Source organism: Loxodonta africana, chromosome 22, assembly GCF_030014295.1.
Source record: "Loxodonta africana isolate mLoxAfr1 chromosome 22, mLoxAfr1.hap2, whole genome shotgun sequence".
NCBI classification, from domain to species: Eukaryota; Metazoa; Chordata; class Mammalia; order Proboscidea; family Elephantidae; genus Loxodonta; species Loxodonta africana.
In genome coordinates, this window is record NC_087363.1 from 50054223 (window position 1) to 50081210 (window position 26988).

General features: G+C 40.4%; 1 protein-coding gene and 1 non-coding gene across 6 annotated transcripts in view; one reads left to right on the forward strand and one right to left on the reverse strand.

Moving 5' to 3' along the window:
- Positions 1 to 7734: 7734 nt before the first annotated feature.
- The window catches only part of CNTN4 (contactin 4), a 410739-nt gene continuing 391485 nt past the window's right edge, over positions 7735 to 26988 (reverse strand). For 3 of the 5 annotated variants that reach the window (XM_023547999.2, XM_023547997.2, XM_023547998.2), the window contains one exon: positions 11306 to 11581. In XM_023547999.2, the coding sequence (XP_023403767.1) occupies positions 11336 to 11581 (246 nt within the window). In that variant the 3' untranslated portion in view covers positions 11306 to 11335. Of the gene's footprint in view, positions 8070 to 11305; positions 11582 to 26988 lie in introns of those variants that run through there. The other 2 variants (XM_064275007.1, XM_010590039.2) reach the window with 1 other exon arrangement.
- On the forward strand, positions 8844 to 8914 carry TRNAK-UUU (transfer RNA lysine (anticodon UUU)). Its single transcript has one exon. It is a non-coding gene; the product is annotated as a tRNA-Lys (tRNA).

A 26988-nucleotide genomic window follows, 5' to 3' on the forward strand; every position in this document is an offset into this window, starting at 1 on the left:
CTTCCAAGGAGCCGATGGTGGATTTGAACTGGCGACCTTGTGGTTAGCAGCCTGAGCTCTTAACCACTTCTTGACCAGAGCTCCCTATTTTATCTTGCAACCCTAATATTAGGAGCCTTGGTGGTGCAGTAGTTAAGCACTGCACCGGTAAACGGAAGGGTCTCGGTTTGAACCCACCAGCGCTCTGGGGGAAAAAGATGTGGCAGTCTGCTTTGCTTCCCTGAAGATTTACAGCCTTGGAAACCCTATGGCCCAGTTCTACTCAGACCTATAAGGCCAGCGAATCGGAGTCCACTCCATGGCAGTGGGTTTTGTCTTAAAGCTAATATTACAGGATAGCCCAAGTTTGAAGAAACAACCCAAAGACACCTTAAGTACAACAGCAAAACAAAACCATTTGCATTCAAAGAGAAGCAGTTATGTTGGGCCACTTTCCAGCAGAAATCACCATACCTGAGTTGTGCAGGCTTTCTGGTAGGAGGAATCCTACACCTGGGAGATTAGTGCTGCCTGTGACCAGGGACAGAATAGCTTTCAACCCACAATCCCTGAGATTGCTTAGCGCCATCTTGCCTCGCTAAGTGGGAACGCCCACAGACACTTTTCAACAATTGTGTGCCACTTCCTGGGAAGCTTGTTACTCTTCTAGTTGCCAAGCGGGAACCAGTTTCCCTCTAGATATAAATACAGCTATGGAATTTTTTTTTTTTTTTTTTTTTTTTATGGAGATAGAGACAGAGATGGAGATGTATGGTTTGAAGCGGGGCCCTGCAGTCAAGCGGCCACCATCTGAATTCCCGGCCTCACTGCTTAGTTATGTGACCTGGGGCAAATCACTGAACCTCTCAGCCTTGGTTCCGCATATGTAATGGGAATAAGTGGTAACTAAGTTACTGGGTTGATTTGCACAGAAATGATCACATACTGTAAGCATACGGATGTTGACCATTCACTGCGTTTCTCTACGTTGCGAAGGAATACAGTTACTGGTCCCCTAAGCTTCCCACCCACAGTCTGTCTTCAAACCAGGCGATTATGGCCTCAGAGTTTCTTCACCTCCTTCACTCCCGTGGCCGTTTGGTGTCTTCTTACTGACTGCAACATCAATCCCCAAGCCTAGAAAAGTGCCTGGCACACGGTATGTATCCAATCGTCCCTGCTGAAAGAATACAACCCGGTTTTAGGACCTGCTCACTCTGAATGGCTGCACTCTGCGCCTCGTCATCATCAGAGCGTCTTCACTCCTCCGGGCTTAAGTTCAGAACCCAACCTCCAACCTCACCATTTTCCTCTTGCCTACTCAGTGACCTGGATTACACTAAGCTGATCTCAAGACACTAACTCCTTACTCGATTCTGTCCTTTCTCTCAGTAAATATTTATTTCTAGGTGTCGAAAAGCACTGAATTAAGAGCTCTAACTTCTGGCCCTGATTTGTTTGTGTCAATTTGGGCTTTTCAGATCACCTCTTTGCCTCCATTCATAAGTGAAGAAAGGAATAAAACCTGTGCCTCCCACTTCTTAGTATAAAGAGTGCTTTGAAAACTATAAAAAAAGCAAACAAAAACCCAACGAACAAATAATTTAAAGATATTACTATTTCTTAAAATCCTAAGGAGTATGTATTTCCTGGTGTAGTTTGTTATTCACAACAATAAACCAAAACTAAACCCTTTGCCGTGGAGTCCCAACTCATAGCGACCCTACAGGACAGAGGACTGCCCTATAGGGTTTCCAAGGAGGGCCTGGTGGATTTGAACTGCTAGGCCTTTCGGTTAAGCAGCCGTAGCTCTTAACCACTCTGCCACATTCACAGTAATAGGTGAGAATATATAGCGATTAGGAATTTACAGCAATTAGGAGCATCGAAATTGATCAGCATCATAATTATGTACTTCTGCCTTGTAGGTTTCAGATTTTTCAGATCGTGGCGCAGTGGTTAAGTGCTATGGCTGCTAACCAAAGGGTCAGCAGTTTGAATCTGCCAGGTGCTCCTTGGAAACTATGGGACAGCTCTACTCTGTCCTGTAAAAAAAAAAAAAAAAAACTGTCCTATAGGGTCGCTATAAGTCGGAATCGACTTGACGGCACTGCATTTGGTTTTTGTTTATCATACAGTTAAGAAGCCCTGCTGGTGCAGTGGTTAAGCACTTAGCGGTTGGAACCCACCAGCCACTTTGTGGGAGAAAAGACCTGGCAATCTACTCCTGTGAAGATTTCAGCCTAGGAAACCCTATGGGGCAGTTCTCCTCTGTCATATATAGGGTCGCTATGAGTTTTTTTTTTTTATGAGTCAGAGTCGACTCACAGCACACAGTGACGATCGTACAGTTCTCTCAGTGTTGTTTATATTATCTAAGCTCTGCTAATCTAAAACTGACCAAGATTGCTGGTGATTAAGCAGTACGGTTTAAATTGTGAGCACTCTTGAATATTGCCGTTTACACTTGAATTGTGAAACTGGAAGATTTAATCTGCACAACGCATTAAACAGGAGTGGAAGAAGGGGCCTCCTTTCAGAATGGACAGCCTGATTGGCACACGGTAATTTGCAACTGCACCCCAGCACGGGACTGAGAAAATCAACAGCCTTTGCAATGGTGCCAGATATTCTCCTCCCTCTAGCTTTGTTAGAGGCCAAGATGCGGGAATTATGGCCCCCAATCAGGAAAATCAATTGCTCCTGATTTAATGAAGGCAGCAGCTTGCTTTTGCTTAGTTACAACACCTGGGGACTTCATAGTGAGTGCTGAGTCATCATGAGGCAGCCCAGGTGAGTGCCTCTAGCCCACCCTCCTCAGTGAATGATCCCTCCTACAGGGAATGATCCCATCCTCCAGTGTCTGCTGCCTGGGGACGGCAGTCAGGGATCTTGCCCACACTCCAGCCCTGAGATGCTCATGGTCTAGTACGAGGGAGATGACATGCATTAAAACCAAAAAACCAAAGCCAGTGCCGTCGAATCGATTCCGACTCATAGCGACCTTATAGGACAGAGTAGAACTGCCCCATAGAGTTTCCAAGGAGTGCCTGGCGGATTCGAACTGCCGACCCTTTGGTTAGCAGCCGTAGCACTCAACCACTACGCCACCAGGGTTTCCTGACATGCATCAGGTGACTTAAATATCAGGTACAAAGCGATATGACTGACAAGAGCAGATACAGATCCCCTGCTCTGGAAAGCAGAGAAAGGAGAGGTCATTGCCAAATGCAGAAATTAAGAGTCCCTGAGTGGTGCAAATGGTTAAGCACTTGGTTTGAACCAACGCAGAGGTGCCTCAGATGACAGGCCTGGCAATCTGCTGCCAAAAGGTCACAGCCTTGAAAGTCTTGTGAGGCCCAGTTCTACTCTACACACATGGGGTCACCATCAGTCAAAATCAGCCTGATGGCAACTGTTCTGTATTTGTGTGTATGTGAAAAACTTGGTACTTGAGTGAGGACACTACTGCCTAACTTCTTTTATATTTATATTAAGAAATGATAATATTTAAATAAAAGGCGATAACGGATATACCAGTTGAGTCTGACTCATCTTGGTGATGGCAGATATCCTGTGACTGTCTCAAGTCCTTTGAGAAAAAGAAAACGCCTGATTTCTAAAACACTCACTAACATTTGGAGAACAGTGCCATTTTGAGCTTTACAAACTTTAATCTCCTAAGTGGCAATTGTCAGAAGCAGTCCCAGAGAGTCAGACCCCAGGATCCACATTCTTAGCCACTGTATTAGACTGCAATTGTAAGGCTCCAGTGTCCAGAATTCTGTGATAGAATAATTTTGGATATGTCTAGAGATTGACTATAAGTCTTTGATTTTAAAACACTCGCCTGCAAATCACTATGGTTTACCACATTACTCTTTTAGCCTGAGTATTATTCTATCGTAAAAATAGAATAACAGTCAATACTTGATTACCTGTGTTAATAAAGGAGAAAGTAGCACCGATAACGTGATACAAAAGTCACCTGTTGGTTGCCAGCATCATTAAAAAAACATTACTTTAAAAATCACATGACATTTTAGTAGTTAATTATGTACGATTTATGTACTTTTTATAACTCAGCAGTCTTTGAGCGTATCTGCAGTAAGATAATGGTAGTGGGAGAGACTGGGTAAAGGTTAATCAGGATTTAACATTACCTCCCACGTACAAATAATAAAAAATTTAGAATAATGTAATCATTCTATCTTACGATAAAAGCTTATGACAGCTCCTAATTCACAGGCTGGAAGAATCCAGGGCTCACCTAAGAAATGAAGTTTATTATCCTTGTCTTCTGCTCCCATGAAAAGATGCTGCTTTGTACTATGTACTATGCTTTGTATACAGTGTGTATAAACTCCATAAAACTCAGGTACACCCCAATCAATTACATGGCAGAAAAGAATTTTTATACAGTTAAGTCATAAGCAGATTGCACTAAAAAAAGGAGGCAAAAGTAAGCACTTGAAAAGGCTAAATAAGTAAATATGCCCTTTCTTAGTATTCCACCATCAGGATCACTGTACAAAAATACCAAGCAGTAATACATTCCACCTGAGTGTATTAATTGGGACTAAGACTTAGGAAAGTCCATTGGCTGGCTAAGTATAGGGAATCTGTTGCTTGGATGCATCCAATATTTATTCTCCCATCTTCTGGAAACATCATCTCAATTTTCCTTTGGCAAACTATTCCTTCCCTATCAGGGCAGGCTTGGTGTGATCAGGACAGGATGTTCTGCCTGGGTGACCCAAATCGGGCTGATCAGACTCTTTCCTAAGAATTTAGATATTCAACAGAGTGACATCAAAATAGGAAACAGAGCTGATTCATCCCCACAACCAAAAAAAAAAAACTTGTCACCATCGAGTTGGTTCCAACTCGTAGTGACCCTATAGTAACAGTGCCCCAAACAGCCTTTGCAAAGATCCTGTAACCTGGACCCTCAGAGTGGCCTAGTTCTTATTCTTACCAAGACTGGGTCTTTAGTTTTTCTTTGGCTCCTGCGCTGTATCCTGTGTCATTCTAATTAACTCCTTTTTGTGTGCTCAAGTTAGCCAGAGTTGCTTCTGTTCCTTGCAATGGTGAGCACTACCTGTGACAACCATGGGAGCCAACAAATCAGACAAGTTTGGGTGATGGTGCCTATGGAACACTTTCTAAAATTATCTTCAGCTTAGTCAGGCTGACTAATCCAGGGCCTCATTTATCATTTGATGAAGCTGAGATAGTATAGGACTTCCTCAATGCATAAAGTTTGAAGCCAGGCCTTTTAACATTTTCCACCACATCACAAAATTAGTGACAGTCTTCCTGGTTGGTTTGCTATGGCACAGAGGCAGGCAACTGATGCAAAATTCTACTTCAAAGACCCCTTTGATCAATTAATCAATGAGTATTTATTGCAAGGCACTGTGCTGGGCACTATGGAGAGTACATGGAAGATAAGACCGAAGTCCCTGCCCTCATGGAGCTTACAATCTAGTTGGGAAGACAAGGCATACATACAAGGACAATTAAGTAACAATACAGGAGTTAAGTTAAAATGCAAGACAACAGTACAAGAGATTTCCAAAAGTCGTACCTGATTAATTACTAAATGAGGGGTATCAACAGGGGTTGCAGCTAATTCAGAAGAAGGACATCACCAGGGACTGAAGTATGGGGAAGCTTCATAGACGAGCTGAGGCAGGAGCTATCTTAGGACAGCCGGCATCTGGATGGCAGAGGGGGGCTGGGAGGCCATTTCAGAAAGAGGCAGCCATATGACCAAAAGGCACAGAGGTGAGACCAAGGAAGCTATGTGCAGGGGCCGGTGAGGGCTCAGTGTGGCTGGTACAGAGTTAAGTGGTTATTAGATTGAGAAGGGCCCTGATGCTCCAGTTTAGATTTTATCCTTTTAGCAATGGGGGAGGGGGTGTGGGGAAAAACCTTATAAACAAAAATAAAACAAAAAAACCCAAACAGATATACTTAGAGTAAATACACAAAAGACTTAGCTAATCAAGAGAAAATATTCAAGCTTTATCTTCAGGACATTTCTTTGTGGATTTTGACTCTCTCTGCTTCCAAAGAAGATTTGAAATGGTGTCTTCAGGGTGTCAATGCCAAAAGAATAGCTCTGGGTCAACTAGCTTTGGGTCATGGCCAGAGACTTTTGAGTCACTCCATGATCCCAAATTATAACTAGCTCAAGGGCGAGCTAACAAAGTCCCTGACATGCAGGCAGGAAAAATGCTCCCAAAAGACAAGAATCTTTACAAATGACAGAATATTTATTAACAATACCTTAAAAAAAAGATTACATCTGCTAGATCACTGATAAGTATCATTTACACTGGGGTTGGGAACTCCCTGGGGTATCATTTTTTTCATTCATTTTATTATTTTGTTAAATTTTTTTTTAGTGTGGTTTTTAATTTAATTTTATTTTAACATAGAAGTAATCATATCAAACTAAGAAAGGAACACAGCTTGAAATACTGACAATATTTTTTTTCTGATTAACACCCTAATTTTTACACAAGTGGAATCCTGATTATGACTTTATTGAATAAATATAGCTAGAAGGTTGAAAACTTAACTTCCATGGTTTGTAAGCAAAAACAAATTACAGGCAAATTTGAGTTCTCTGAGAAAGAAGAAAAGGTGGTAGCGTGTTTACATGTGAAAATTTTTATAGAAAATTCCATTGCCTTCTATATTCACTGTTCCATTAGTGTCAGCTTACAAAACCTCACCCATCATAACAAATAGTTCTTTTCGTAAGAATATGGTTTTGTTGATATTGTCATTTTCCAATGTGTGATTTTTAAGATGTAGAAGACAGAGCTTATAAAGCAACTAGGCTACCTTATTGCAAAAACAGGAGAATCGTCAAGTACCATACAATTGTACTAAAGATCTTTATAGAGTCATATGAAAAAATTCATTGCGGCAACTATTTGCTGAAATAGAAGATATCTGCCAAACTCCATACACGATTTTGATTCAAAAGAAGGGCTCTATTAATAAAGAGCTATACATATTATATATAAGAAAGTTGGTAAAGAAATGATGACCCCATCAACAAAGAATTAGTTTTTTTAAATGTACATTCAAAACAGATACAGTTGAAGATAGGAAAATGGTCTTTTATCCTTTGAAAGACTTGGTTGACTATAGTTTACTTTTGGTCTATGTTACTACAGGATATGTAATTGCAAATTTGACGTCTAAGATAATGCTACAAAGACAATGGTAACTGAATTGCGTGAAAAGAAAATCTTACTGCACAATGCTAAATTCAGGGATGGGAGTATTGCACAAGGTACCTCTTCGGCAGTATGTTTAGATTTTAAGATTGCAGCCATTCCTGAAACCATCTCAAGTTGGGTTGAACCATGGAATTCACACTAGGATGGGAAAACATACTCTACATGTTAAAAGGACTTAATCCAATTCATTAACCATCAAAGGAGTCATTACCATCCAGCAGCCTTGAGTTACAGACCAAGTCTTAGCAGTGCTGCTGCTATGTCCTTATAAAACTGTACAAGTCATCTGCAATTTATTTACCAAAATGAGTTTCCAATTCTGTCTTTAAAGGAAATTATTTTCAAATAATAGTTGTATGTATGGCCCATAGCATTTTACAGCAGAGGAAAAAATGAATATCTACATTACATGTTAACTTTAAAAAATTCTATAAAACACTAAATATATAATAAAAAATATGCATATAAGGACATATGTAAACTGCTTTGGTAACATCGTATTACAGATGTTTTCAGTGCATTGCAGAGTTTCCAAAGAAACTTCAGACAAAGCTAGATCTGCTTTGAGGAAGTACTGTATAATGCCATTCCTAAAGAAGCAAAGAACATTTTTTTTCCAGTAATAAGATGTACTTGAACAACAATATTACTTAGTACTGGGTATCTTCAAAACAACTAGCTAAACGTTGCTTATATTATAAACAGCAAGTCCTTGAGATAACTTTTGTCATAAACTGGACCTAGCTGTGAGGGAAATCATTATGGTACTGATGGCTGACAGTGTACATGCATTCGAAGTGGAAGCCCCGGATCCTCTGGCGTAGGCATCTGAAAAGAGAGAGAGAAATTCACTCAAAATAGCTTGGTTGTGACTACAAAGAAAAGAGGGGCTTTGGGGCTTCTGGAAACAGCAGAACTAGCTGCGTTTCCTGGGAATGATCATATCTTTCCAAACAAGTAAGTACAGTTGCTTGTCCAGTGAACTCTGACTCATGGCAACCCTGTGTGTGTCAGAGTAGAAATGTGCTCCATACGGCTTTCAATGGCTGATTTTTCTGAAGTAGATCGCTAGGACTTTGTTCTGACGTGCCTCTGATTGGACTCGAACCTCTAACCTTTTGGTTAGCCGCGAGCATGTTAACTGTTTGCGCCACCCAGAGACTACGATCACATCTTTGTGACTTCTTAATATTATTTCTAGGAGCCTGGGTGGCACAAGTGGTTTGCGATGGGCTGCTCATCTAAAGGTTGGCGGTTTGAACTCACCCAGTAGCTCTGCCGGAGAAAGGCCTGGTGAACTGCTTCCGTAGAGACTACAGCCAAGAAAACTCCATGGAGCAGTTCTACTTTGTAACACATGGGGTTGTCATGAGTCGAGGGCTGGCTCAAGAGCAGCTAACAACATCATTTCTATAGTTTCTTAGCTATGAACCTGGGAGCAGCTTATGGGACCTCTATGGACCTCAGCTTAAGCATTTGTAAAGGGAAAATGCCCACATCTAAGGTGAGAAGAAACATCAATATTACTAGTAACAATACTGACAAATATTATGACGTATCGATGATGCAGTAAAATAACAACTGCTACTCTCTTTTGAGGGGACATTGGTAGTTCAGTGGTAGAATTCTCGCCTTTTATGCTGGAGACCTGAGTTCGATTCCCAGCCAATGCACCTCGTGTGCAGCCACCACTGGTCCGTCAATGGAGGCTTGTGTGTTGCTATGAGATTGAACAGGTGTCAGTGGGGCTTCCAGACTAAGATGAACTAGGAAGAAAGTCCTGTGATCTGCTTCTGAGAATCAGCCAGTAAGAACCCCGTGGATCACAGCAGCCCAATATGCAGTCAGTCATGGGGCAGCACAGGACTGTTCAGCACTTTGTTCCATTGTGTATGGAGTCTTCATGAGACAGGGGCCAATTTGATGGCAATTAACAACTCTCTTTTTGAACTCTATCTTTGTGCTGAGCACAGATCAATATGTCACTTAATTCTTTTTTTTTCCCCCCATAACTTAATTTATTGAAATTTGGTTTATGGTAGATTTTATTTCCTCCAATCCTAATAGAATAGCTCAGTTTTGGGTGACAACCAAATCATACTCTTAAATGTTGTTATCCGTAGCAGGACTTGTCTTACTTTCTGTCTCTCTTCCATGTATTCTTTCCTTGTGAGTTTTATAAATGTTTGTCAAGTTCCCTTTTGCTCTTTTTTTGACTTTTTGAGACACTCATTACCTAACCTTCCTTCAGTATTTTCCTTGCCCATTTGGCTACATTGCAATAGCTGCACAGTTTCTGCTTCTTCTTTTTTTGTTTTTTCCTTTTTTTTTTTTTCAATCATGCTTTATGTGAAAGTTTAGAGTTCAAGTTAGTTTTTCATGCAAAAATTTATACACACATTGCTATGTGTCATTTAATTCTTCAAGAAAAAAAAACAAACACATCTATGAGGATCAGGTATCATTATTACCCCCATTTAACAGATGAGAAAATTGGCCCAGAGATGTAGGGTAATTGGTTTAAGATCACTCAGCTAGTAAATGGCTGAATCAGGATTCAAACCCATGTCTGTCTAAATATATCCTTTTTCTCCAAACAAAATAATCTCAATCCTTTTTTAACTTTTTTTTATGGGTCTTATATTTTTCACAGCAAGAGGTCACCAGCTGTCATTCAGGGCTTCATCAAGATTATCTCTGTGACCAACATAATGAAAAATTCCTTAAGGAAAGAGATCCTGCCTTACTGAAAGTTACATCCTTATGATCTATTATCTACACTTTTTTAGTATAATTACTTAATATATATTTTTGTAATGAATGAATCCAAGAATCATCAGACAGACTGAAAAAAAAACTCTCAAAATTATAAGAAAGTATGAATTCAGACTTTAACAAAGTGAGATAAATAAACCCCATAGTAAACCTCAACCTTGTGTTTTTTGTGGCCTGCAGATTACATCTATCTCTAAATCTGGCTCTTTTTCAACAGAAGCAAAAGCAGTTTTTAGTGACATGTAGAATTCAATTCTCCTTGGTTTTTTGAAAGAAAAAAAAATGGCTTTAGTGTTTGCATGCAAAAAAGACAGGCTAAATATAAGCTACAAGACCCTGGGTGGCACAAAGGTTAAATGCTTGACTAGCCAAAGATTTGGTGGTTCAAAGCCACCCAGAGGAGCCTCGGAAGACAGCCCTGGTCACAACCTTGAAAACCCTCTGGAGCACAGTTCTCTGCACACATGGAGTCCTCAAGAATCAGAATCAACTCGCTGGCAGCTAACAAGAACAATAGCAAATGTAAGCTCCATCTAGAAACACTCGCAAATCACCCCAAAATTGTGCAGCATGGTACTGTGGAGCCTCAGTTTCCCAACTGAATGGAAGTTCTGTTCTATTTGTTAACATTAACAAACACTGATTCCCACCTATATGGAAGGCAATTCAGAAGATGGGTGAAATGACCAATGAACTTTTTCTCTTTCGATTTGAGGTAACCAAATTTTGTAGAGGCAATTAACATTGCTTAAAGGATGCTTTCCTATAACTTGGTGTCAGTAAGGCACCAACAACTGGAAAATAATATGCTGCTGACATCTTTGAAAAACAGTATTTGCAAAAACACAATTGAATGTATTTGCTCAAAAAAAATCCTCATTGTTCAACAAGATTTGAAAATGAAGGTAATCTTGTCTACATGTAAATATATGCATTTATGTGCCTATGTAACATAGACACATCCAAAATAAATAGTGTTAAGTTCAAAATATATTCACCTAAAGGTTAACTGGAGACAGACAAACTGCTACAGTATATTTTAAAAGTTTTTGCTTTTTCCTGCTGACCCAACTGCACCATGCTTTTACTATTTCAGCTATCAGCTTGGGGCTATGTAGAGGCAAACCACATGTGCCAATATATGAAAACCGATTGAGTTTAGGCTGCTATAATCTGGTTATTGATTGGCAGTTGATTAAATCTGTCAAAACTGGTCAAACAGTTGGTTTTGCAGGAAGCTGCTGGTGACCAGTAACATCAGTGGTCTTCAGAAGGGGGATGGCATTGCCCATTTTTGTTACAAGTCTTCCTTTATGGGCTTAGTTTCTTTCAAGCCCTGACTCATCGGGAAGGCTGATTAGGCAGGCAGAGGAAGGGAGAAAACGTATTTCCTTACTTGATATCTTTGGAATTCGAATCTGTTCGCTGCTGCTGCCATCTCCTCCATCGCTGAATGGCTTAATTTCTATTATATAATCTTCATCAAAAGGCAATGAGAGCTCCACCGATGTTTTATTTGTTTCAATGACAGATGTGCTGCTTTGTCTGTTCCATCTGTACAAGACCTGACAATACAGAAAGAACAGGTGTCACCTGCTGTCATCAGAAAGGCCCCAAAGATGGAGCATTCATTTATTTTCACCTCTGGGCACCAGCACAATGCAGTGATGCCGAGGTTGTCAGGCTGCCCGTACGCATTTGGAAGCTGCATCTATAGTGAGGGGCATGTCAGCAGCCTTTGTATTGTGAAGAAAGAGTTTAGAGGACAATGGAGCATGTGGCCAGGCAGCATGATTCTACCCACGTGCAGGGTGGCCTCATATAACCTCTCTGAGGCTCAGCTTATACACTTGGAATAACGGGGAAGATGAATACCTCCTTAAGTACACATAAAGGATCCCTGGTGGTACAGTGGTTAAGAGCTAGTCTGTTAACCCAAAGGTCAGCATTTCAAATCCACCAGCTGCTACTTGGAAACTATATGGGGCAGTTCTACTCTGTCCTGTAGGGTTGCTGTCCATCAGAATTGACGTGATGGTAACGGGTTTGGTTTTTTGGTTGCAAGTGCAGATAAAGGATCCCTGGTGGTGCAACAGTTAAGTACTTGGCTGCTAACCTGAACGTTGGTGGTTCGAACCCACCCAGTGGCTCCATGGGAAAAACACTCCATGAAGATTAATGCCTTGAAAACCCTATGGGCAGCTCTACTCTGTTACATGGGGTTGCATGAGTTGGAATTGACCTGATGGCACCCAACAACAAGAAGGATGTATAGGGAGTTTCTTGGTGGTGCAGTTAACACACCCAACTACTAACCGAGAGGTTAGAGGTTCAAGTCCACCCAGAGGCATGCTGGAAGAAAGGCCTGGTGATCTACTTCTAAAAAATCAGCCATTGAAAACCACATGGGGCACAGCTCTACTCTGACACACATGGGGTCACCATGAGTTAGGATGGACTTGATGGCAAAGTGGTAGTGGTGGAAGGATATACAGAGTTCAGTTATACATCAAAGGCTTTGGTATCAGAGTAGAACTGGCCACTGAGTGACCCTGAACCACTTCGCCTCTTTGAGTTGCAGTTTTCTCATCTGTAAAATGGGGACAAAAATGCCCACCTTTCTTGGGTGTTTTCAAGGCTGGATATAGTGAAGGGCCTGGCTCAAAGGCAGCATGTAAGAAATAGGATCTATGAAGGCTGAAAGGGGGCAAAAGTTAGAAACATATTTGGCAAAGGTGAGAAGCACAAGGCAAACCTGATATGTTATTATTCTTATGAGTCCTTTGAAAAGAGTACATTTCAGCAGAGAGGGAAGATCTCCGGGAGGCAAGGGCAGTAACTCCCTTCTTTCTCCCACTGGGACTCATTCTTGAACTACGTAGAAGAAAGGGCAATCATTGTTACATGGCAGTCACTGTCACTCCCAAAATGTCTGTAGCTTGCAATAGTCCCACTTATGCTTTTTTGTTTTCATTCTTGGCCCAACTGGGCTTGAGATTGGGTTGGTAAATGATTTGATGGGTGGTCAACTAGCTCGCCTGAAAACAAATTCACCTGCCTGGGACCACCTACCCTGATTAGTATAAACTCCAATCAGAAACAGGAGGTGAAGACCTAGAAAGTCCATCTATGTTCCTGGATACAACAATAATGATGATGACAATAACTATAAAACATTTGCTGAGTGCTTCCTATAAGTCAGGTACTTTATGTACATCACCATGTTTAACCATCACAACAATCCTACCAGGCAAGTATCATTGTCCCTTTTAATGAGGAAACCGAGGCCCAGAGATGTCTCAGAGTTGGTAAGCGGCAGGATGAGAACCTCCAAACCCCCATTCTTTAACCACGAGAGCCCACCCACCACCTTGACAATAAAAAAGATGGAGCTGGATGAGATCAGTGGTTCTCAGCCCTGGCTGTACATTAGGCCCTGGGAGCTTGTAAAAATACTGATGCTCTAGCCCAGTGGTTCTCAATGGGGATGGGGGGTGGTGGGGCGGGGGGGACAATTTTTCCATGCAAGGGGGATGTGGCAATGTCTGCAGAAATTTTTGGTTGTCACAGAAGGTGCTTTTGGCATCTAGCGGGTAGAGGTCAGGGATGCTGCTCAACATCCTACGATGCACAAGACAGCCCCCACAGCAAAGAATTATCCTCCCTAAAATGTCAATAGTGATGAGGTTGAGAAAACCTTGTCTGGCTCCCTGCCAGCCTGACTCAATGAACATTCTAGAGGTGGGGCCCCAGGGTTTGGCCCATTTTAAAAGATCCTCAGTAATGTTAAAGCGCACCCTGGGATGGGTCTCACGGATTAGATCAGCAGTTCTCAAACCTGAGCATGTATCAGAGCCACAGGGAGGGCTTGTTAAAGAACACATTACAGGCCCGCTCCCAGCGTTTCTGATTCAATAGGTCTGGCGTGGGACCCATGAATTTGCATTTCTAACACATTTCCAGGTAACGCTGATACTGCTGGTCCAGGGTCCACACTTTGAGAACCACATGATTAGCTAATCCTTCTCTACCAAAACCAAACCCATTGCCATGAAGTTGATTCCAACTCACAGTGACCCTATAGGACAGAGTAGAATTGCCCCACAGGGTTTCCGAGGCTATAAATCTTTATGGAAGCAAACTACCACATCTTTCTCTGCCAGAGCAGCTGTTGAGTTCAAGCCACCAATCTTTCAGTTAGCAGCCAAGCATTTTAACCACTGCACCACAAGGGCTCCCTCAATCCTTCTCTAAGACCCCCTAAAAATGTTGACTTCCTGAGATTCAAGACATAAGGCCACTCCCTCTAACTCCAGACAAAAACAAACCCAAGTAAAATTCATAAAATTCCCTTAAATGCCTTAGATCCCATTTTTCCTCCCTGGCATTTCATCACCTTAATTTATGTCTTTCTAATGCAAGGTGGAAAACACAATTTCCTTGAGGTGGAAAGATTCACGCTTAGTCCCCCTCAGCCCTGGAGCCTTCGTTGTATCAGGCTCAGCATCCTCTTGGTAATACCCAGGCTCAAATAAATCCTCAGGCACCTTCAAGAGTGTCAAAGCTTCTCATCACGGCCCTTCAGGAGAATGGGCTGGCTGATGGAATGCAAGGTCACACCTAGCTTTGAAGAATAAATTGCTTCTTTGATTTACGTCGGGTCCTTGCCAAAGCTTGGTGAATCCAACTAGTTTCAGATATAAATCCAAAAGAAATACGTCCAGGAAAAAAAGCAGCCCTTTGATCTGCACTGCTTATTAGTCTTGTAATATTAAGGCCTGCAGTGGAGCCTAAATCAGGGCCTGTAAAACCTTTATTTACAGCAAATACTTGGCTCATCTGATCGACTGAAAGTCTGGGCTTGCATTTCATATAAGCTTGGGGTGGAAGGCAAGGAGAGAGAGTGAAATAGTGGGAATCATGATAATAGTAACAAACATTATTGAACACTTACCATGTGTCCGAACGCTTTATGTTCTAAATGCTTACACGGGTTACCTCTTGGGGTAGGCATTGTTAGCATTCTGATTTTAGAGACGTGGAAACGGAGGCCTAGAGATGTTAAGCAATTTTCTCAGGGTCTTAAGCCCTGGTGGAGCGATGGTTAAGAGCTCAGCTGCTAACCAAAAGGTTGGCAGTTCAAATCCACCAGCAGTTTCTTGGAAACCCTATGGTGAAGTTCTACTCTGTTCTGTAGGGTTTCTATGAGTTCAAATTGGCTTGATGGCAACGGGTGCTTTGGGTATGGCCAGTAAGTAGAGAACCCAGTATTCAAACTCAGGCAACTTGGCTCCAGAACCTGCATGTTCACTAACATCAACTTTACCACCACCTGTGAGGCTGTGGGCAAGTTGCTTCCCCTCTCTGGTCTCTGTTTTTATGAACGCAAAACAAGGGGGTTAGACAGAGCAAACTTCTAGCCTGCATATGTTGTTTGTTTGTCTCTCATAGTGCTTATACATTTTTTTTTCTGACTTAGATGTCATTTAAAAACCAAGAAATTGTTTATTAAAAAACAACTGGCTGAACTGAGAAACCACTGCCTATTTTGAATAATCATAAGCTCCACAGTACGTCACAATTCCCATCACTTCCTATTGTGTTATATTGGTATGTATCTATCTCAGGGCCTTTGCACACCCTGTTCACTGTGCTTAGAACACTCTTTCCCAGAGAGCTATCTCCCTCCCTCTTTCTTTCAAGGTCCAACTGAAATGTCACCTCTTGAAAGAAGCCTTTAAATAAAATAATAAGCCTCTCCTGTCCAGCCCACAGCACTCTCTATTCCCCTCCCTCTGGTTTATTTTTCTTTGTAGTACATTATTATCACTTGACAAGTTTGTTTGTTGCTGGCAGGAAGAATTAGAGTGTCTAAAAGCAGGGACTCTGAATCCATCCTACCTATGTTCAGATTCCAGGCCTCGACATATCAGCTATGTGACCTAGGCAAGTTACTAAACTTCTTTGTGCTGTGGTTCCTTTATCTATAAAACTGGGGATGATAACTGCACATACCATAGGTTATTAACAAAGTTAAAATGACTTAAACAGGGTGTGGAGTGTTTTAACATTAATATTTACTCACTCATTCACTCCCTCAGTTATTTATTTATTTACAGTATTTGTTGAATGAACCGAGTCAACCTGACTCATTTTTGGTGCCTGCCTGGCTCTGGAGGCAATTGAATTTGTGATACTAAGATCAGATATTCTCTTTTTAGCCCTGATATCACAAAGTAGCTTAAGGATATATGCTGGCAGAATATTCTGGGCCTCAAACTTTCTAAAGTCAACTTCTTACTTAGACTGTCCATGTAAGCAGAAATTGCATGAATCCAGACAATGTAGGTGAAAAAGTAAAAATAAACCAACCCACACCTCACTGCCTCCAGTATTTAGGAGGAAAAGTGAATGGTGGAAGAAGCAAATCTGATATAAACGATAGCCTTTTTAAGAGTTAAATTCTCTATCAAAGAACAATTCTTGCATGGTAATTAGACCCACATTTTATTCAGCCTAGAATCTCACTTCTGAAAAAGACATCGGGGGGTTCCTGAGGTATATCATAAGAGGTGCCCTTCCTTTCTCCTCCTGCCCCCCAAAAAACAAAAACATACCTAGGAAAATTAGATTATTTTAATTTCTGTAGTGTATACATCAAAGAAACTAAACACCAAAAGAAACTAAAACATAAAAAAGTAAAGTACGTACAAAAATGAACCCTAATTCGTGGGCCTAGGGCCCTCATTTTTTTTTTTACAAGAATTCTCTTATTTCTTTCATGTGCTAGGGAGAAAAAGTACTTATCTGTCTATAGGTGTACTCGATCTAACTCTCTATATTTATTTATATTCAATTTTCTTATATTTAAATGTAAATTAATTTATATTTACATTACATATCCCCAAACATTTACACATATTTGTAGCAATTTAATATCTATAGCCAGTGAGTGGGATTCTCTGGAGGTATAGGGAGTCTGGCTCGTTTAGTCTCAGCCCTAATAAGAAAGGGAGTAAATGAGTTGGAAACTAAGAACTCAGAAAGTGCCCCTTCTTACCATCTAGTCTAACTTCCTTACTCCCTGTTTCCTCCAGTGTCATCAAATATGGTTTCTGTAGCATTTCACACAATTGACACCCATTCATAATGATCTTTCCTTAGATACAAATTGCCAACATGGGCATGCTACTATATTTTCACACATAGTAGTCTAGATCTAGAAGATACAATGGACCAACATGAAAAACCATATTTGGAAAAAAGTGTCTAAATCTGTGGCTTAAATAAACCCAAAACCAATCCTGCTGTCATCGTGTCAATTCTGACTCATAGTGACCCTACAGGACAGAGCAGAACCGCCCCATAGGGTTTCCAAGGAGTGGCTGGTGGATTTGAACTGCTCTTAACCACTGCACCACCAAGGCGGTGGCTTAAATAGTAACCTATTTAACCACCCCCGATATGAAAGTGTTCCAGAGTTCCCTAGTTTTAATTTCATCCAATGTTTTATTTTATTTCTTAGAAATAAAAATATTTTCCCCAAATCCTATGCCAGGCTCAACAGGTCTTTTCTGGGAGGTCAAATGCTTCTGTGTTTATTTTGACCTGCTCTATTCTACCATATTCTGCCTGATTCTGTCCTGTCTGAATCTTCTAGGTATCTGCAAACCAGCTGTTGAGATAAAAAATATAAGAAGGGCCTTCTTGGAAAGGTGCTACCAACACAAACTCATTTGAGGGTTTGTGAGAGCGAGCAGGACTACAAAGAAATGGCAAGTAAATTATAATTGTTACCCAGTTTCTCTTCTAAAACGCCTACAATCTTCCAGACCCAGTTCACTGAAGCAGCTTCAGCTTGTATACTAATCCCCTGCCCCTGTGAAAGCTGAGGGCACTCAAAGTCACTTTACTCAATGGACTTCAGTTTTCGCATCTGTAAAATGAAGGGGTTGACTAGATGATCTTTAGCCGAGCTGACGTTTAGTCTGCTTGCCTGAAATACTTTAGGTAGCTCCCTGCCCTTAAGTGTTGTTTCAGTACCAGCCTGAGAATGAGCTTAAAATCAAGTTAAAGTTTCACCCAAGAAACTCGTGTTGCTTCCAAGGGACTCCTAAAGCTTTCTGCATTTTTATTGTGCTTTCTCTACCTGTTCTAAGGGGCAAAACTGGAAGCAGGAAAGAAGACTTTCTCTCTCTCTCTCTTAACACCCTCCTTTGATCTAGTTAAATCAGTTCTGCCATTTTTTTCTCGTGGTTATAAAGGTTCTGGCAGTGTTAGCCTGGGTCAGAATTACAAAGTTGAAAAGGTCTGTCTTCACTCTAACCTTCTCTTCCTTTCTTCTTTTTAGTCTATTCTTCATTCATTCACCTTGGAGCCTACCCAACCCCATATGTCTCACGTTGTGCCACGTGGGTGAGAGAAAAATAGTCAATGGCTTGGAGGGTCTTCTGGGTCCCTTTCTAATCACATTATGCAAAGCTCCACCACCTACTCTGTCAAACTCCTGATGCCAGCTCTGGCTTTACCAGCTTCTTTCCCATGGATCCATGCACCTTAAGCAGTACCTAACAACAGTGCATATCAATTACTGTCAACATCTCTGTATAAGAAATATCACAAACTGGTAGCCTGTATTCTTTTTTTTTTTTTTTTAATAATTTTTATTGTGCTTTAAGTGCAAGTTTACAAATCAAGTCAGTCTCTCACACAAAAACGTATATACACCTTGCTACACACTCCCAATTACTCTCCCCGTAATGAGACAGCCCGCTCTCTCCCTCCACTCTGTCTTTTCGTGTCCATTTCACCAGCTTCTAACCCCCTCATCTCCCCTCCAAGCCGGAGATGCCAACATAGTCTCAAGTGTCCACCTGATCCAAGAAGCTGACTCCTCACCAGTATCCCTCCTCAACCCATTGTCCAGTCCAATCCATGCCTGAAGAGTTGGCTTCGGGAATGTTTCCTGTCCTGGGCCAAGAGAAGGTCTGGGGGCCATGACCACCGGGGTCTTTCTAGTCTCAGTCAGACCATTAAGTCTGGTTTTTTCATGAGAATTTGGGGTCTGCATCCCACTGCTCTCCTGCTCCCTCAGGAGTTCTCTGTTGTGTTCCCTGTCAGGGCAGTCATTGGTTGTAGCTGGGCACCATCTAGTTCTTCTGGTCTCAGGATGATGTAGTCTCTGGTTCATGTGGCCCTTTCTGTCTCTTGGGCTCGTAATTACCTTGTGTCCTTGGTGTTCTTCATTCTCTTTTGATCCAGGTGGGTTGAGACCAATTGATGCATCTTAGATGGCTGCTTGCTAGCGTTTAAGACCCCAGATGCCAATTGACTTAGATGTCCCCTGAAACCATGGTCCCCAAAGCCCTGCCCCTGCTACACTGGCCTTCGAAGCATTTAGTTTATTTAGGAAACTTCTTTGCTTTTGGTTTGGTCCAGTTGTGCTGACCTCCCCTGTATTGTGTACTGTCTTTCTGTTCACCTAAAATAGTTCTTATCTACTATCTAATTAGAGAATACCCTTCTCCCACCCTCCCTCCCTCCCTCCTCTCGTAACCACAAAAGAATGTGTTCTTCTCAGTTTGAACTATTTCTCAAGATCTTATAATAGTGGTCTTATACAATATGTGTCCTTTTGCAGCTGACTAATTTCACCAGCTTGATGCCTTCCAGGTTCCTCCATGTTATGAAATGTTTCACAGATTCCTCACTGTTCTTTATCGATGCATAGTATTCCATTGTGTGAATATACCATAATTTATTTATCCATTCATCCACTGATGGGCACATTGGTTGCTTCCATCTTTTTGCTATTGTAAACAGTGCTGCAATAAACATGGGTGTGTATATATCTGTTTGTGTAAAGGCTCTTATTTCTCTAGGATATATTCCGAGGAGTAGGATTGCTGGATCCTATGGTAGTTCTATTTCTAGCTTTTTAAGGAAGCGCCAAATCGATTTCCAAAGTGGTTGTACCATTTTACATGCCCACCAGCAGTGTAGAAGTGTTCCACTCTCTCCACAGCCTCTCCAACATTTATTATTTTGTGTTTTTTGGATTAATGCCAGCCTTGTTGGAGTGAGATGAAATCTTATTGTCATTTTGATCTGCATTTCTCTAATGGCTAATGATCGTGAACATTTCCCCATGTATCTGTTGGCTACCTGAATGTCTTCTTTAGTGAAGTGTCTATTCATAGCTTTTGCCCATTTTTTAATAGGGTTATTTGTCTTTTTGTAGTTGAGTTTTTGCAGTATCATGTAGATTTTAGAGATCAGGCACTGATCAGAAATGTCATAGCTAAAAACTTTTTCCCAGTTTGTAGGTAGTCTTTTTACTCTTTTGGTGAAGTCTTTGGATGAGCATAGGTGTTTGATTTTTAGGAGCTCCCAGTTATCTAGTTTTTCTTCTGCATTTTTAATAATGTTTTGTATACTGTTCATGCCGTGTATTAGGGCTCCTAACGTTGTCCCTATTTTTTCTTCCATGATCTTTATCATTTTAGATTTTATATTTAGGCCTTTGATCCATTTTGAGTTAGTTTTTGTGCATGGAGTGAGGTATGGGTCTTGTTTCATTTTTTTTTTTTTTTATAATAACTTTTATTAAGCTTCAAGTGAACATTTACAAATCCAATCAGTCTGTCACATATAAGTTTACATACATCTCACTCCCTACTCCCACTTACTCTCCCCGTCTTGAGTCAGCCCTTTCAGTCTCTCCTTTCTTGACAATTTTGCCGGCTTCCCTCTCTCTCTATCCTCCCATCCCCCCTCCAGACAAGAGTTGCCAACACAATCTCAAGTGTCCACCTGATATAATTAGCTCACTCTTCATCAGCATCTCTCTCCCACCCGCTGACCAGTCCCTTTCATTTCTGATGAGTTGTCTTCGGGGATGGTTCCTGTCCTGTGTCAACTGAAGGTCTGGGGAGCATGGCCGCCGGGATTCCTCCAGTCTCAGTCAGACCATTAAGTTTGGTCTTCTTATGAGAATTTGGGGTCTGCATCCCACTGATCTCCTGCTCCCTCAGGGGTCCTCTGCTGAGCTCCCTGTCAGGGTAGTCATCAATTGTGGCCGGGCACCAACTAGTTCTTCTGGTCTCAGGATGATGTAGGTCTCTGGTTCATGCGGCCCTTTCTGTCTCTTGGGCTCTTAGTTGTCATGTGGGCTTGGTGTTCTTCATTTTTCTTTGCTCCAGGTGGGTTGAGACCAATTGATGCATCTTAGATGGCTGCTTGTTAGCATTTAAGACCCCAGACGCCACATTTCAAAGTGGGATGCAGAATGATTTCATAATAGAATTATTTTGCCAATTGACTTAGAAGTCCCCGCAAACCATGCTCCCCAGACCCCCGCGCTTGCTCCGCTGACCTTTGAAGCATTCATTTTATCCCGGAAACTTCTTTGCTTTTGGTCCAGTCCAATTGAGCTGACCTTCCATGTATTGAGTGTTGTCTTTCCCTTCACCTAAAGCAGTTCTTATCTACTCATTAATCAATAAAAAAACCCTCTCCCACCCTCCCTCCCTCCCCCCCTCGTAACCACAAAAGTATGTGTTCTTCTCAGGTTTACTGTTTCTCAAGATCTTATAATAGTGGTCTTATACAATATTTGTCCTTTTGCCTCTGACTAATTTCGCTCAGCATAATGCCTTCCAGGTTCCTCCATGTTATGAAATGTTTCAGAGACTCGTCACTGTTCTTTATCGATGCGTAGTATTCCATTGTGTGAATATACCACAATTTATTTAACCATTCATCCGTTGATGGACACCTTGGTTGCTTCCAACTTTTTGCTATTGTAAACAGAGCTGCAATAAACATGGGTGTGCATATATCTGTTTGTATGAAGGCTCTTGTATCTCTAGGGTATATTCCTAGGAGTGGGATTTCTGGGTTGTATGGTAGTTCTATTTCTAACTGTTTAAGATAACGCCAGATAGATTTCCAAAGTGGTTGTACCATTTTACATTCCCACCAGCAGTGTATGAGAGTTCCAATCTCTCCGCAGCCTCTCCAACATTTATTATTTTGTGTTTTTTGGATTAATGCCAGCCTTGCTGGTGTGAGATGGAATCTCATCGTAGTTTTAATTTGCATTTCTCTAATGGCTAATGATCGAGAGCATTTTCTCATGTATCTGTTGGCTGCCTGAATATCTTCTTTAGAGAAATGTGTGTTCATATCCTTTGCCCACTTCTTGATTGGGTTGTTTGTCTTTTTGTGGTTGAGTTTTGACAGAATCATGTAGATTTTAGAGATCAGGCGCTGGTCGGAGATGTCATAGCTGAAAATTCTTTCCCAATCTGTAGGTGGTCTTTTTACTCTTTTGGTGAAGTCTTTAGATGAGCATAGGTGTTTGATTTTTAGGAGCTCCCAGTTATCGGGTTTCTCTTCATCATTTTTGGTAATGTTTTGTATTCTGTTTATACCTTGTATTAGGGCTCCTAGGGTTGTCCCAATTTTTTCTTCCATGATCTTTATCGTTTTAGTCTTTATGTTTAGGTCTTTGATCCACTTGGAGTTAGTTTTTGTGCATGGTGTGAGGTATGGGTCCTGTTTCATTTTTTTGCAAATGGATATCCAGTTATGCCAGCACCATTTGTTAAAAAGGCTGTCTTTTCCCCAGTTAATTGACACTGGTCCTTTGTCAAATATCAGCTGCTCATACGTGGATGGATCTATGTCTGGGTTCTCAATTCTGTTCCATTGGTCTATGTGTCTGTTGTTGTACCAATACCAGGCTGTTTTGACTACTGTGGCTGTATAATAGGTTCTGAAGTCAGGTAAGGTGAGGCCTCCCACTTTCTTCTTCTTTTTCAGTAGTACTTTGCTTATCCGGGGCTTCTTTCCCTTCCATATGAAATTGGTGATTTGTTTCTCTATCCCCTTAAAATATGACATTGGAATTTGGATCGGAAGTGCGTTAAATGTATAGATGGCTTTTGGTAGAATAGACATTTTTACTATGTTAAGTCTTCCTATCCATGAGCAAGGTATGTTTTTCCACTTAAGTATGTCCTTTTGAATTTCTTGTAGTAGAGCTTTGTAGTTTTCTTCGTATAGGTCTTTTACATCCTTGGTAAGATTTATTCCTAAGTATCTTATCTTCTTGGGGGCTACTGTGAATGGTATTGATTTGGTTATTTCCTCTTCGGTGTTCTTTTTGTTGATGTAGAGGAATCCAAGTAATTTTTGTATGTTTATTTTATAACCTGAGACTCTGCCAAACTCTTCTATTAGTTTCAGTAGTTTTCTGGAGGATTCCTTAGGGTTTTCTGTGTATATAATCATGTCATCTGCAAATAGTGATAACTTTACTTCTTCCTTGCCAATCCGGATACCTTTTATTTCTTTGTCTAGCCTGATTGCCCTGGCTAAGACTTCCAACACGATGTTGAATAAGAGTGGTGATAAAGGGCATCCTTGTCTGGTTCCCGTTCTCAAGGGAAATGCTTTCAGGTTCTCTCCATTTAGAGTGATATTGGCTGTTGGCTTTGCATAGATGCCCTTTATTATGTTGAGGAATTTTCCTTCAATTCCTATTTTGGTAAGAGTTTTTATCATGAATGGGTGTTGGACTTTGTCAAATGCCTTTTCTGCATCAATTAATAAGATCATGTGGTTTTTGTCTTTTGTTTTATTTATGTGATGGATTACATTAATGGTTTTTCTGATATTAAACCAGCCTTGCATACCTGGTATAAATCCCACTTGATCAGGGTGAATTATTTTTTTGATGTGTCGTTGGATTCTATTGGCTAGAATTTTGTTGAGGATTTTTGCATCAATGTTCATGAGGGATATAGGTCTATAATTTTCTTTTTTTGTAATGTCTTTACCTGGTTTTGGTATCAGGGAGATGGTGGCTTCATAGAATGAGTTGGGTAGTATTCCGTCATTTTCTATGCTTTGGAATACCTTTAGTAGTAGTGGTGTTAACTCTTCTCTGAAAATTTGGTAGAACTCTGCAGTGAAGCCGTCCGGGCCAGGACTTTTTTTTGTTGGGAGTTTTTTGATTACCGTTTCAATCTCTTTTTTTGTTATGGGTCTATTTAGTTGTTCTACTTCTGAATGTGTTAGTTTAGGTAGGTAGTGTTTTTCCAGGAATTCATCCATTTCTTCTAGGTTTTCAAATTTGTTAGAGTACAATTTTTCATAATAATCTGAAATGATTCTTTTAATTTCATTTGGTTCTGTTGTGATGTGGTCCTTCTCATTTCTTATTCGGGTTATTTGTTTCCTTTCCTGTATTTCTTTAGTCAGTCTAGCCAATGGTTTATCAATTTTGTTAATTTTTTCAAAGAACCAGCTTTTGGCTTTGTTAATTCTTTCAATTGTTTTTCTGTTCTCTAATTCATTTAGTTCAGCTCTAATTTTTATTATTTGTTTTCTTCTGGAGCCTGATGGATTCTTTTGTTGCTCACTTTCTATTTGTTCAAGTTGTAGGGACAGTTCTCTGCTTTTGGCTCTTTCTTCTTTTTGTATGTGTGCATTTATCGATATAAATTGGCCTCTGAGCACTGCTTTTGCTGTGTCCCAGAGGTTTTGATAGGAAGTATTTTCATTCTCGTTGCTTTCTATGAATTTCCTTATTCCCTCCTTGATGTCTTCTATAACCCAGTCTTTTTTCAGGAGGGTATTGTTCATTTTCCAAGTATTTGATTTCTTTTCCCTCGTTTTTCTGTTATTGATCTCTAGTTTTATTGCCTTGTGGTCTGAGAAGATGCTTTGTAATATTTCGATGTTTTGGACTCTGCAAAGGTTTGTTTTATGACCTAATATGTGGTCTATTCTAGAGAATGTTCCATGTGCGCTAGAAAAAAAAGTATATTTTGCAGCAGTTGGGTGGAGAGTTCTGTATAAGTCAATGAGGTCAAGTTGGTTGATTGTTGTAATTAGATCTTCCGTGTCTCTGTTTAGCTTCTTACTGGATGTCCTGTCCTTCTCCAAAAGTGGTGTGTTGAAGTCTCCTACTATAATTGTCGAGGTATCTATCTCGATTTTCAGTTCTTTTAAAATTTGATTTATGTATCTTGCAGCCCTGTCATTGGGTGCGTAAATATTTAATATGGTTATGTCTTCCTGATCAATTGTCCCTTTTATCATTATATAGTGTCCTTCTTTATCCTTTGTGGTGGATTTAAGTCTAAAGTCTATTTTGTCAGAAATTAATATTGCTACTCCTCTTCTTTTTTGCTTATTGTTTGCTTGATATACTTTTTTCCATCCTTTGAGTTTTAGTTTGTTTGTGTCTCTAAGTCTAAGGTGTGTCTCTTGTAGGCAGCATATAGATGGATCGTGTTTCTTTATCCAGTCTGTGACTCTCTGTCTCTTTATTGGTGCATTTAGTCCATTTACATTCAGGGTAATTATAGATAAATAAGTTTTTAGTGCTGTCATTTTGATGCCTTTTTATGTGTGTTGTTGACAATTTCATTTTTCCACACACTTTTTTGTGCTGAGGCGTTTTTCTTAGTAAATTGTGAGATCCTCATTTTCATAGTGTTTGACTTTATGTTAGTTGAGTCGTTACGTTTTTCTTGGTTTTTGTCTTGAGTTATAGAGTTGTTATGCCTTTTTGTGGTTACCTCATTATATACCCCTATTTTTCTAAGTAAAAACCTAACTTGTATTGTTCTATATCGCCTTGTATCACTCTCCATATGGCAGTTCAATGCCTCCTGTGTTTAGTCCCTCTTTTTGATTATTGTGATCTTTTACCTATTGACTTCCATAATTCCCTGTTATGTGTATTTTTTTTTTTTAATTAATCTTAATTTGTTTGTTTTTGTGATTTCCCTATTTGAGTTGATATCAGGACGTTCTGTTTTGTGACCTTGTGTTGTGCTGATATCTGATATTATTGGTTCTGTGACCAAACAATATCCTTTAGTATTTCTTGTAGCTTTGGTTTGGTTTTTGCAAATTCTCTAAACTTGTGTTTGTCTGTAAATATCTTAATTTCGCCTTCATATTTCAGAGAGAGTTTTGCTGGATATATGATCCTTGGTTGGCAGTTTTTCTCCTTCAGTGTTCTGTGTATGTCGTCCCATTCCCTTGTTGCCTGCATGGTTTCTGCTGAGTAGTCAGAACATATTCTTATTGATTCTCCCTTGAAGGAAACCTTTCTTTTCTCCCTGGCTGCTTTTAAAATTTTCTGTTTATCTTTGGTTTTGGTGAGTTTGATGATAATATGTCTTGGTGTTTTTCTTTTTGGATCAATCTTAAATGGGGTTCGATGAGCATCTTGGATAGATATCCTTTCGTCTTTCATGATGTCAGGGAAGTTTTCTGTCAGGATTTCTTCAACTATTTTCTCCGTGTTTTCTGTCCCCCCTCCCTGTTCTGGGACTCCAATCACCCGCAGGTTATCCTTCTTGATAGAGTCCCACATAATTCTTAGGGTTTCTTCATTTTTTTTAATTCTTTTATCTAATTTTTTTTCAGCTATGTTGGTGTTGATTCCCTGGTCCTCCAGATGTCCCAGTCTGCATTCTAATTGCTCGAGTCTGCTCCTCTGACTTCCTAGTGTGTTGTCTAATTCTGTTATTTTATTGTTAATCTTTTGGATTTCTACATGCTGTCTCTCTATGGATTCTTGCAACTTATTAATTTTTCCAGTATGTTCTTGAATAATCTTTTTGAGTTCTTCAACAGTTTTATCAGTGTGTTCCTTGGCTTTTTCTGCAGATATCCTAATTTCATTTGTGATATCATTAAGCATTCTGTAAATTAGTTTTTTATATTCTGTATCTGATAATTCCAAGATTGTATCTTCATTTGGGAAAGATTTTGATTCTTTTGTTTGGGGGGTTGGAGAAGCTGTCACGGTCTGCTTCTTTAAGTGGTTTGATATGGATTGTTGTCTCCGAGCCATCACTGGGAAACTAGTTTTTCCAGAAAATCCGCTAAAAAAAAACTTCAGTCAGATCCCTATCAGAGTTCTCCCTCTGGCTCAGGCTATTCA